Genomic DNA, 12,231 nt, shown 5'->3' on the forward strand with positions numbered 1-12,231 from the left:
GGCTGAGAAGAGCCTCCTCCCCAGGGGAGAGAGGTGGAGGCCATCTCTTCCCAGCAGCTCGCTGCCTCTCTCGCCAAAGAGCAGACTGTGGTCATGGAAGCCAAAGCCTTCCCAATGACACCAGTGCCACAGTCTTTGGTTGACTACGTGGATCCTCCTGTCCCACCTAAGCTCATAGCCCGAGACTGGGAGGATCGACGAGAACACCACCTGTGCCCCCAGACCCTTTAGTCCCGCTCCCAAATCCCTGTAGTGCCTCATGACCCGGCTGGAAGTGCTCCGAGCTGTGTCAGTGGTGCACACATAAATAAGGAGCATAGGGTAGTGGTCTGTGGGCCACAGGAGCTGTGGGATCCTCTCCGCAATGTCTCGGATGCAGGCCCCCGGGAAGCAGCAGACTTCCTGGGCTAAGGGGTCGGGGCGGCAGATTGCCCCCTCAGTCCCCCTCAGGATGGAGTCTCCCACAACAAACACCTTACGTTTTGCCTTGGGGAGGGCAGGGACGGTAGCTGTGGTTGAGCCTGTGCTGCCAGTGGGAGCTGGTAACTGAGCAGGCGCTGCTGGAGCAACAAGAGGTGCAAACCTGTTGCTAAGCTCTGGCGGGGCAGGGGCCTTGGTGCAGCGGGCCTTCGGGCCCTTGACCACCTTGGTCCATGCCCCTGACTGGGCAGAGCGGGAGGTCCCAGAGTCCTCTTTTGTCCTGGAGGGAGACGGTGCTCTCCCCTCCGGCTCCCGGGGGGGAAGGGCCTGGCAGTAGGAGTCGATCTCCTGCTCACAGTCCCTGATGGCACGCAGTCACTGGACTGTGGCCTGGAGCTCCTCCTGTGCGAGCTCCGCGCTAACTCACACGCTGGCAGACAAGCAGCCTGTTCCCGCGACTCCGGTCGCGTGGCTCCCTGGGGGGCTGGGCCAAGTAGGGGCCTGGGCGGGGCTTGACCCAGCCGGCTCCACGCAGCCGCCTCCTCCCACTCAGTGAGGGGTTAACCCCTTCCCACCACAGGCCCCGCTTGCCTCTGGCTGTGCTGGGGTCGGCAGGGGGCTCCACAGCTGCTGGGGGGTGTCTGGGGGGCTTCGGGGGAGCGGAGACACGGCGGGCTTTCACCTAGGCATCTCTCGCTGCTCCGGAGCCTAACTGTCATCTCTTTAGAGGTTCTCCTGTCTTTGGGATGTGTTTTAGGGAGGTGTAAGACAACATAAGAACAACAAGGGAAACAATTTGATCACTAACATGAAGACTACATGCAGAAAAGAAAATGCAAGCCAGGAAAAGGGAAGTGACTTTCTCTTGAAACAAATATTGCCAAGAATTGCCCTGGGAGGAGATGGGGGACAATGAACACCAGCCTGTAAATATTTGCTTCTTAGCTGCTACTGTCGACCTGGAAGGAGGTAACCCCATCCCATTTCACTTGAAAGACAGACAAAGAAATGAAAAATTGTTACGCAATAGATTGACTCAGCTTTAAATATGAGAGCCAGAGAGTAAAATGCCTTAATGTGGAAGGCTGCACAATTCAACTCACAGTTCCTCCCCACTTCCAGGAATTAGCAGTTTATAATGAATTTCCCATCAAGCCACCAACTACCATAGGTTCCACTCCAGCTTAGCTCCACCCACTCATCCCCTCTGCTCCCTCTTTCTTCTCAATCCTGGGAATAAGTAAACCCATGAATATCCTCTCCTAGACCTCAGGCCACAGGGCAGAGAGGCTCAAGCAGGACTATGGTGGTGCATTCCCTCCCTCTTACACTCCAGCCCTTTGGATGGCCACATGGCCGACTTTGGGTGCCCATGTTCTGCATGGGACACAGATGACCCACAAAAGACTGATTCCCAAATTAGTCAAACAGAACAGTTGCTCTCTTTGTGCGTCTTCCTCCCATTATTTTCCATGGCTGCTCTATCCTAAGAAAGCAAGTAGGGCTTTTGGCTAGTTACCTCAGGTGCCTGTACACGAACGCACGGAGCCTGGGAAACAAGCAGGGCGAACCAGAAATCCTTGCACAATTACAGAATGACGACATGATTGGCATTACAGAGATCTGGTGGGAGCTCGCATGACTGGAGAACTTATGGATGGGCCTAAACTGTTCAGGCCAGACAGGCAGGGGAGAAGAGGAGCAGGAGCTGATCTTTACGTAAAAGAGCTGTAAGATTGCTCAGAGCTCCTGTATGAAACTGGAGATAGGCCTGTTGGGAGTCTCTTGGTTAGGGTCACCAGGGGAGAGCAAGGGGTGATGCCATGGTTGGTGTGTGCTACAGACCACCAAGTGAGCAGAAATGAGAAGCCAGGCCACAAAGTGTTCAGCTGTATTGTTGAATGTCCCATGGTCTTGCAACTATGGACTTGCTGCATCCAAAAATAACAGGGGAGAGGAAGGGGAGAAGACAAGTAAAACAGAAGATCCAGGAAGCAGCAGGAGAAAGGGACTATAAGCACCTGTGATACAGGAAACGCAGAGCAGTTCAGCAAAGCAGCTAAGAACAAAATATGAACTAGCAGCTGCCTAGCATTAGGCCATCAGGGCAGACAAGGTAAAGCAATGGGATGTGGTCAAGGCTGAGAAAGCTACTCAGGGGAACACGGTCCTTTAAACCTTTCCTGCCACAGACTGACATATGGGACACAGCGAGGAAGGCAGGTCTGGACACCATGGGGGAGTCTCAAATCATACTGGAAAAGGCACGTGGGGAGGAGTGTGGGTCTATGCATCCACCTGGTGCAATACTACCCCCTTCGTTTGACCTTGGCATACAGGGTGATCCTGCCCGTCTTCAGCCAGATGGCACAGCAGCGCTTGTATTTCTTGTTTTCAGTTAGTCAGGGCTGATTTAGGGCCTAAATTTAGCTGGGGGAACAGAGTTAGTGTCAGCAAACGATCCTGTTTCAGTGTAGCACACAAAAATAGAACCTATGCCAAGGACTAAGTGTTACTTGGCCCTGAGTGACAATGGGACATTAGGACTGGGGGCAAGAAAAGGAGACATCGATATGGGCAGAGGTACAGTGAAGAGAGATACTCATAGACAAGGCATTACAAAGACCTCACTCTTCATTTTCTTAATATCGTCTCCTTCGCATATTGCTATACTATATTACTACTATTCACTATGGAGCACACCGGGCAGACCTCAGGTCCTGGCAAGGAAAGCTCTGCAGCAAACTGTACGTGGTAAATAGATACCAAACTTGTCTCCAAAGCGAACGTAGACACATTTAGCCCTGTGAAGCCCGGAGTGGGGCTGTGTGAGAGTTTCTGCTTTTTGCAACATGCTAGATTAGCTGTGGTGCTTCAGTCCTGAGGTGTGAACTCTGTTACAGGAGACTCCAACAGAAGCCAAGTTTAATGACCCATCAGGCAAGGAGGAAGGCCCATCTGTCTTCTTAAGCAATTGCTCGATAGGGCTCAGAAGGGAAGAGATTCCTGGTGTGGGCAGAAATGGGTAAGAAGCCACTGTGTATTGTAGGCCATGCATGCACCTCTCCTCAGAATAGGACTCTTGTTCCCCTAGCAGTAGCTGGACCTCACATACAGGAGGTAATGAGCCTTGTAAAGCCTGAGTTGGTAGAGCAGGCCTTTCATTTCTAACAGGAGAGGCTGCGCTTTAAGATCTTGAAGTCTCCAGCTCAATTCCTGGTGTTACATAGGTAATAGCTAATGATGTAGCTACCCGGAAGTCTGTAAGATGAGTCCATTATTTATACCATTCCATGTGTCAGTGTACATCTGTCTTTTGCACATGCTGTGCATGGCACCCATGACAGAAGTACAGTTATGCCAGAGGAAGCACATGTTCTACAGAAACAGTTGTACCGATTCTCTGATTGGAAGGAATTACTCATTTTACTTTGCTGACTGCAGAGCTCTGTGCAATGAACACCTGGATGCTACCTCCTGCTGCAGGATGGCAGGTCTGTCTGGAAGTCAGACCAATCTGTCTTACTTTCTGCTCTGTGTGCAGCGGCATATTTCTATGCCAAGTCTTTCAATCAGCAGAACCTGCTTCTTTTCAGCATGCTCTTTGGTCTGGATGACTGATGGTGGTGGCCTTGGTAATTCCCCACTATCTCCCTCTCCCTAGCCACCTGGTTTTCTCCCTAGATGTCTCCATTTGCTTTGGGAGTAGGACAAAGTGGGACCTATTACTCGTGATACATCCATTGCAACACTAATATCCTGTATTGTTACAATGGTAAATGAGATATTACAGCCTCAGTGGGGTTAGAGCAGGGGTGGGCAAAATGCAGCCCACGGGTCAGATGCGGCCCACCAAGCCATTCTATCTGGCCCGCGGGACCCCCTAAAAAAATTTAGGAAATTAATATTTTTCTGCCCCTGGCTGCCTCAATGGCTTGCCAAAACTGAGTAAGCAGCCCTCCACCCAAAATAATTGCCCATCCCTGGGTTAAAGGGAAAGACAATTGCTCTATGCACAGATTAGCAAACTGAAGATGCACAAGGCTCTGTCAAAAACAAAACAGAAGCACCACCCCACCCTTCACAGCTCCCAGCCTGTATTATTGGGTCAGATATCAACCATCCAACATTGCAGTTTAGGCACTTCCCATGCTAGACAGACACCTAGGACTAAAAGGACTGGGAATCCAAGGAGTGACTGGAGAGAAATGGGGGTTGCTCCTTCCAAAAGCATCAGAGACCAACCAAATTCCTTAAGCTGCATTCATTGTAATCTTTTCTACACAGTGGTCTGGAGGCCAATGGCCAAAATACTGGCTGAGAAGCAGGATATCAGGGTTCAGGTCCCAGCTCTGTCACTTAGACCTGGTTCCATCACCTTTGCTCAATGTAAGTAGTTAGCAGCTTACTTCATTCAGTGAGAGAGCAGGCAGTGCCAGATGCTATGGGCAAGGCTGACAGAAACTTCAGATCATGGGAAAGTAGGGCTGGAAGGGACCTCACAAAGTCATCTTTTCCAGTCACCTACTCAAGGCAGGATTATCCCTGACTAAACCATCCCAGCTAAGTATCTGTTCAACTTGCTCTTGAAAACTTCCAGAGATGAGCACACTGTTGACTCCTAGTCAGCTCATGGTCCACTGTAACCCCCAGGTCCTTCTCTGTAGTACTGCAGCCTATTAATCAGGGGCAGAAATGATTGATAGGCTGCAGTCTGTATTTGTGCATGCAATTTTTCCATCCCAGGTGCAGGATTTTGCACGTGTCCTTGTTGACTTTTATCTGATTGATCTTGGCCTTTGCTGTGCCTCCGTTTCCCCACCTATGAGACTGGGGTAACATAATTCCCCTGCCTCAAAGGGTTAATTAATTGATATGTATGCATTGCTTTGGGATCTCAAAGTATAAATGCACAAACTAGAGCTCTGCAGAAAGCTACAGTGTGAACTTAGCTTAGCAAATATTGCGCGGTAACTCCTGCAAGGAAAGAAAGCAGGATACATGACCTTGCATTTACCACAGGGTAAGAGTGTACACACAGATAGTTACTGCAGAATAAGTAATATGCAGCAAGCTTACACTCTATTATCTTACCTGGCAGTAACTAGCCGACCTGCCCACAATCTCAGATGAGCACTAGTAGAATATGTCTACAACACTTCCCACACAAGGATGATATTCCTTTCTCCTTGCCAATGCTCTGAACACATCAAACCTAGAAATGAGATGGTGAAACTGCCCTGAGGGTTGTCCCCACCACTGCTCCCGAGCACACCAGAAGCTGAGACCTTGGGAACGGTAGTGAGGAGTGCCCTCATTTCTGGGTTTGGCCTATGTGAAGGGAACAGGTGGACTGGGTAGGCTTAAAGATGGCATCATCAGGAGTGTTGGGGAAGTGGTGTAGACATAGCCCAAACAAGCAAAGGAAAACCATTGCAAGCATAACCTCTTCCCTCTTATCATCACTATTAGTGACTGGAGGTACTTCTGCTAAATCATGACCACGCTGCAAAACACACAGTGGTAAACAGTGTGTGGGTATTCTCTGCCGGAGTCATCTTCCTATAGACAGTCATGTTCCCCATCTTGATGACATGCAGTAGACGAGGTCTCTTTCTGCAGAACAGATGGCCCACAGACAGAGTCAAACAATGGAGCTGTTAGATACCCTGCATAGCTCTTGTCAGCTGTTCTGGCACTCCCAACTGTGGGTACAGGAGCTGGAAAACTTGTCCCAGGACTTGAAGGAGCCACATTTTTCTTTTGTTCCCCTCCCAGCAGCTTTTGCACACAAGACCGCAGCAAATAAGAAACCGTCATTTCTTCCTCAGCCCTGCTTCTGGCTGACACACATGGCACAATCCAAGGATAGGGTGAGGAGAAAGGAAAAATGTGACACTCACCCAATTTTTTTTGGGGGGGGGAGGCAACAAAAAGTAATTCAACTACCATGTTTTAGTGCCTTGGCACCATTTCTTCAGGAACATGAACTTGTTTTGTTGGCTTAGGGTGACTTCTGGCTGGAGGACAGGGAAAACATCCTGATGCTGGAAACCCTCCCAGCGAACAAAGCAGCAGCAAATATGTCGCTCTGGCTGGAAGATGGGGTCGGTGGAACTCAGCTGCCTTTCTGTGACTCACTGTTTCATACAGCCCCATAGATCTCCCCCCAACACCACCCTTCATGTCACAAAACAGCTTGATATAGTTACATTGAACTAAGATCCTACAGGCACACCAGCCATGGTACAATATTCCACTGAAAACACTGACCAGCTTCTTATAGACCTGGTGGTCCATGGACCAGAGACCATCCTCCATCTCCGCTCCCCAGCCCCCCACTTATGAATGAGACACCAGCATTTTGCCTCTCATCTCCTTTTTGGATGAAAGATGCATTTAGTGTAAGGCCTAGACACTCCACTTCAGCACTACAAGGTCTCACACACCATCCCTCCACAGCACAGACAAAAGGCTCGTCACAGTGATAGCTCTAATCAACGGGGCTCACTATGGTCCAATACATTGCTTCTCTCCCTCTCTTCACCAACCCAAAGAGTGCACTGTGCTACCAAACAAGGCTGAATTGTTAGGGCTGTCCTCAGTCTATTATTTCACATGGCTGCTGCATGACACTGGAGAGCGCTGGTCAAGAAAAAACAAAGCACTCAAGTTATATTATCATCTAAGGTGGAGACTGTCAAGCTCCAGTCAATGCTCGCTGAAGTTGTCAAGGCATCTTTCTCCTGACTTCAACTGATTTTGGAGCAGGCCTGTAGAAAAGAGACACAACTAGGTAGGTTTATACTAAGAGTGTAACACTAAGCCTTCCCTAAGAGACCTTATTTTTTTGTCTGAACATGGTGGCACAATAATGCCCCAAACATGGGCAGACCATCAGCTGGTGACAGACTGTCATAGTTCTGCTGACTTCAAGGGACCTGTGACCATTTACAGCTGTCCAGAACCTGTCTCCTGCTCCAAAGTTTGGGGAGCTGCCTTTCAAACTTATTCGCTTTGGCATTAGCTACAGAGCAGTTGGGACAAGGCAAACTAGGACCTCTAAGTTCACACAGGATGGCATCAATTTTGTTCAATAAGAGGCTTCACAAATCCCCTCCAGCAGTATTCTCACCCCTCCAAGTGCCACTGACTGCCAGGTTCCTCAGTGACACACGGCAGCATCTAACACCAATCTCATTTCCTTTTATGACCAGGTGACTTATCACCTGGACAAGGGGGAAGAGATTGACGTTGTATATCTTAACTTTAAAAAAGCCTTCAATCTGGTATCACACGATCACCTCTTGGCTAAACTGGCCAACTGTGGCCTTGACCTCACCACGATCCACTGGTTGGGGAATTGGCTCTGTGGTCAGACCCAGAGGGTGGTGGTCAACGGGAGCCAACCGTCTTGGTGCACAGTCACCAGTGGGGTCCCTCAAGGCTCTGTCCTAGGGCCTATACTATTTAACATCTTCATCAATGATGTGGACTGGCCAAGTCTGCTGATGACACCAAACTCTGGGGTAAAGCATCCACACCTAAAGACAGGAGGGTGATCCAGGCAGATCCTGACAGGCTCATGAAATGGGCGGACAAGATCCTGGAGGTTTTCAACACTGAAAAACAGAAGGTTCTCCATCTTGGGAGGAAAAACCAGCAGCATGCTTATAGGCTTGGCAGTGCTGCGCTCGTTAGCACTACAGATGAAAGAGACTTGGGGGTCATCACTGACCACAAGATGAACATGAGCCTGTAATGTGATGCTGCGGCTAGTAAAGCAAGGAAAACGCTGGCCTGCATACTTAGATGCTTCTCAAACAAATCCCAGGACGTCATTCTCTCGTTGTACTCAGCCTTGGTGAGGCCACAGCTGGAGTACTGCATCCAGTTTTGGGCTCCACAATTCAAAAAGGATGTGGAGAAGCTTGAGAGGGTGCACAGGAGAGCCATGCACATGATTAGAGGTCAGGAAAACAGACCTTATGATGAAAGGCTGGGAGCCATGGGGTTATTCAGCCTGGAAATGCTCTCAGGTGTCATGGTACTTGGGAGACTGTAAAAATCCTTTAGCTACCTGTGCAAGGGTCTGTTCCAGGACAAGATCTTTCTGCTATATCCATTTACTTGTTGTGCCCAGGGTCCAAAGCAGCGACATTAATACACATAATCACCCTACAACTGCTTAGCTCCAATGATATTCTGCTCCACCTCTTGCTGCTGTTCAAGTCCAGCCAACCTGGCAATGTCCCTGTTCTGTGCAGATGGAATTCACCCCTATGCATAAGACATGACACTTAGGCCTTCAGCTTTTTGTCTCCACAGGGCTGGATGACATTGTTCTGCAGGGCTGTTGCCTGCAATCTCTCACAAGCTCCAATGCGCTGACTGCAATCCAGTGAAATAACGTTGTAGCTCTGACGGTCCAAGTAACACGCAGAAAGCAAGATGAGGTGAGGTCATGTCTTCTCCTGGGTCAACTTTATAGAAGGGAAAGATGTTAGACAAGCTTTGGGGCACAAAGTGCCCTTCCTGCTTCTTTTCCAGATCCGAGGAAGAGCATTTTGTGCCTGAAAGCTCATCTGACATCTCATCCAAGTATACAGCTGGTCCAGTACAAAATATGACTTGACACCATGCAAATCCCCGAATGCAATAACAAGCAGCAAGCCAATGGAGAAAGCAAAAGCTCAGAGAAATGACAGACTTTTGTGTGTTGGCTCACCTGGGAATGCTGGTTAAATATGTCACCACGTTCAGAAAGTCCTCGTCAGGTATCTCGCTGAACCCTGCATACTCTGGGAAGGTGATGATGGGCGCCCCATCCTTCCCTCTTCCTCCTGAAAATGAGAGATTGTTAAGAGGTCAAAAGATTTAATGTCAGAGAACTGGCAAGCACCTACCACGCCACGGAGCGTGGCCACACTCCCCACCGAGATGCTGTCTAACCCAATAGATATGGTACTAGACAGTGATGAAGGAGGCCTGGGATCCAATATTTACCCAGATTTACCTCTGCTGAGAATCTGACCCTTGGGGTCCCTTCCCAAATCTACCACTGTGTGATTTGAACCTGGTTGAGTTCTTTCTTTTTCTCAACTGACCATTTGTGGTAACACTTTATAATACCATCGGGATCCGCCAATACCTATAATCTGACCTGGGGACCAAGCTGTTTTGGGGCAGAGGCCAGGTCTCCCTATGTACAATACATCACTTCACACAAAGCAACCCTGATCCTAACTAGGCCTCCGAGCACCATGGAAATAGAAGTAATAAAACTATGAATACTCATGAACAAGGAATAACACAACCCCAGGAGCAACCTGCCCCTGAGGCTTTAGTTCTCAAAAATACACCCAGAGGGGAGTTCTAGCCACATCGATGGACATTGCTATCTTTTTATCCTCTTATTATGCTGAATTGCTCTGTCATCCAGGCGAGAGAGCTCCATCCTACGCACAGGACAAGCTCCACTCCCTACAGAGTTACAACATGAAGGTGCTTTGCTGGATTCTCACTGGGAACCTCAGCACCAAACTCCAGGCTTGGCCCTCTGCCAAACTGATCCAAATTCCTACAGGCTTTGGATGGAGAGGCAACCTGGGTGGCTAAGGCCTCTCTTGGGTTACCTGTTATGACAACAGCCAAAAGCCAGTAAGTATAAAAGTAACTTGGTAACTAGGCATTTCAATAGCCTGGTGTCCACAATGCAAAAATCACCAGTTTAATCCCCAAACCAGGTGTCCCCGTGATTACTCCTTGCTGTACTCCCCACCATGCTGTCTGGTAGCCGCCCCTGCTCCCCGCCACTCTCACCATCTCATAAGGTCCCGCAACCCTGCTTGAGACTAGGGGCCACAGCCTGAGTTGATATATGCCAAAATATCCTTCCTCTCCCATGGCAGTAGGCTCGTGCACACCAGCTGAAAATCAGGTTCCTCTTAGCTTGAGATAATACTGAAGTAGAAAGTGATTCAGTTTAACCACACACCTTGGTGGCCCTGCTGATCCCCAGCCAGCCCAGCTTCTCGCCTCTTTGCTATAATGTTTCCCAGAGACCACAAAAAGGTCATTTTTCAGCTGAGATGCCTGACAAAGCAGAGGCTGTATTTGGACATTTAAAACTTGTTGACCCCTTTGGCGCTCTTCTAAAAATATCAGACTATTTTAGTTACAGATGGAAAAGGCCAATGGCATGAAAACACCCAGGACTGTCTCCCTGCCAGGAGCTAGACAGTTCCAGAGAGGTTCAAACCGAGGCCCAAACAGAAAGCAAGAAACACCACTCATCATCAGTGCTGCACTGAACTGACTATGAAATAAATCTTATGGATTAAAATAAATAAATCAAATGTATTTATTAAATAAATCTGATTCTGTCTTAACTATGGGGGAGGGCAAATGCCAACTCCTGGCTGAGGGCTGTCCTAATCCAAACTGTCCACAGGCTGCAGTGGACTGGAATCGCCCCAAACCAGACAGAATTTACCTCTACTGCTGCTGCACTACTTTACCTCTACTTCCTCAATGCTGAGGAGAGCATTAAAATCCTTGGATGGTTAGTTTCAGAAAAGATATTTAGTGCCATCTCGTGGGAAAGGAGGGCAGTGCCATAGGAAATAAACTGCAAGTCCAGTTCAGTGCATGCACCCAGACATCCTTGCATCCTTTCATTCTCACCTTCCTCTCATGCTTTCACCCCTCGCTGCTTCAAGCAGTCTCTGCAGCACACCCAGCCCCTCTGCCATGCCAGCAACTATACACCCTTCACCCCCCTCTGCCACCCTGCATGCACCGCTCTGGCTTGGAAGGAAAGAGTAGTGCTCTCCCTCCCTTGCTCCTCTCTCCCCAACTGTGGAGCAGGCAAAACGGTGCTACTCAGCTCCTGCTGTTCTCTCATGCAATAGTTTGAAGAGTGAGGTTCGAGCTGCGGGAGCTGAAAGCCAACTGGTGTCAGGATGGACCTCGATCAGTTTGTGGAAGGAATAGTCTGAGGTGACTGCCCACGAGAGCAGAGACTGCAGCTGGTGGCGGAGGTGGAAGTCCCCTTTGTTTCGGGATGTAATGCAGGAATTCATGAACAACTCATCTGGCGGATCCCAAAATTGGAGGCAGCTACAAAACCAGTTTCAACAAGGAAAGCAAAAAAGTCTTTTAAAGCAAAAAAAGTATTTTTTATTCTCCTTCCCTTCCCCCCTCCAACATCCCCCCCACCCAAAAAAAAGCAATAGGACTCTGCCTGCTGATGCCTCCAATTTGAAGGATTCTTGAGGTCAGCAATATTTGGAGAATACTTCAAAGATGGAAAGGCCTCAGGCATTCCCATGCACTGAAATCTGTGAGACTGCATGGATGTAGCTGAGGGCAGGTTTGGGACTGGAAAGGATGATCATGACGGGAAGCTCATAACCCCCAAAATGTGACATCACACCCAATAGCGGTAACACATGAGGAATGACATGGTCCCATCCCCACCCTGGCCTGCAGCGGTAACAGTAGCTGGGGATTCAGGCTGCAAGGAAAAATCTTGCTGTCAGTTTGGTTAACGAGGTAATGACAGGGGAGGGAAGCTCATTATGTACAAGAAGAGCTTGAAAGTGCTGCTGTGCTCCTGCCAGAGGATTTCCAGGCTTTTCAAAATGCCAGAGCTGTCAATGCCTTTCTTTTTATACAAAACTAGGATTTGCCGCAGTCTTTGCTATATTCAGATCTCTATGCAAATTTCTGCAGATTGTGAGCTGGCAAATGACAGCCCTTGGGGGAAGCCACCCTCACCATCCGGGCAGTCACAGCCAGGCTTTTTCC

At 49.0% G+C, this 12,231-nt stretch overlaps 1 protein-coding gene across 1 annotated transcript in view; it reads right to left on the bottom strand.

The window, feature by feature from the left end:
• MCF2L2 (MCF.2 cell line derived transforming sequence-like 2) overlaps positions 1-12,231 on the bottom strand; it is a 268,026-nt gene that overhangs the window by 181,244 nt on the left and 74,551 nt on the right. Inside the window, 1 exon segment of the mRNA XM_019532786.1 lies at positions 9,149-9,263. Within this exon segment, the coding sequence (XP_019388331.1) occupies positions 9,149-9,263 (115 nt within the window).

The sequence above is a fragment of the Crocodylus porosus genome, unplaced genomic scaffold, assembly GCF_001723895.1.
Source record: "Crocodylus porosus isolate Cpor-Errol unplaced genomic scaffold, CroPor_comp1, whole genome shotgun sequence".
Lineage (NCBI taxonomy): Eukaryota > Metazoa > Chordata > Crocodylia > Crocodylidae > Crocodylus > Crocodylus porosus.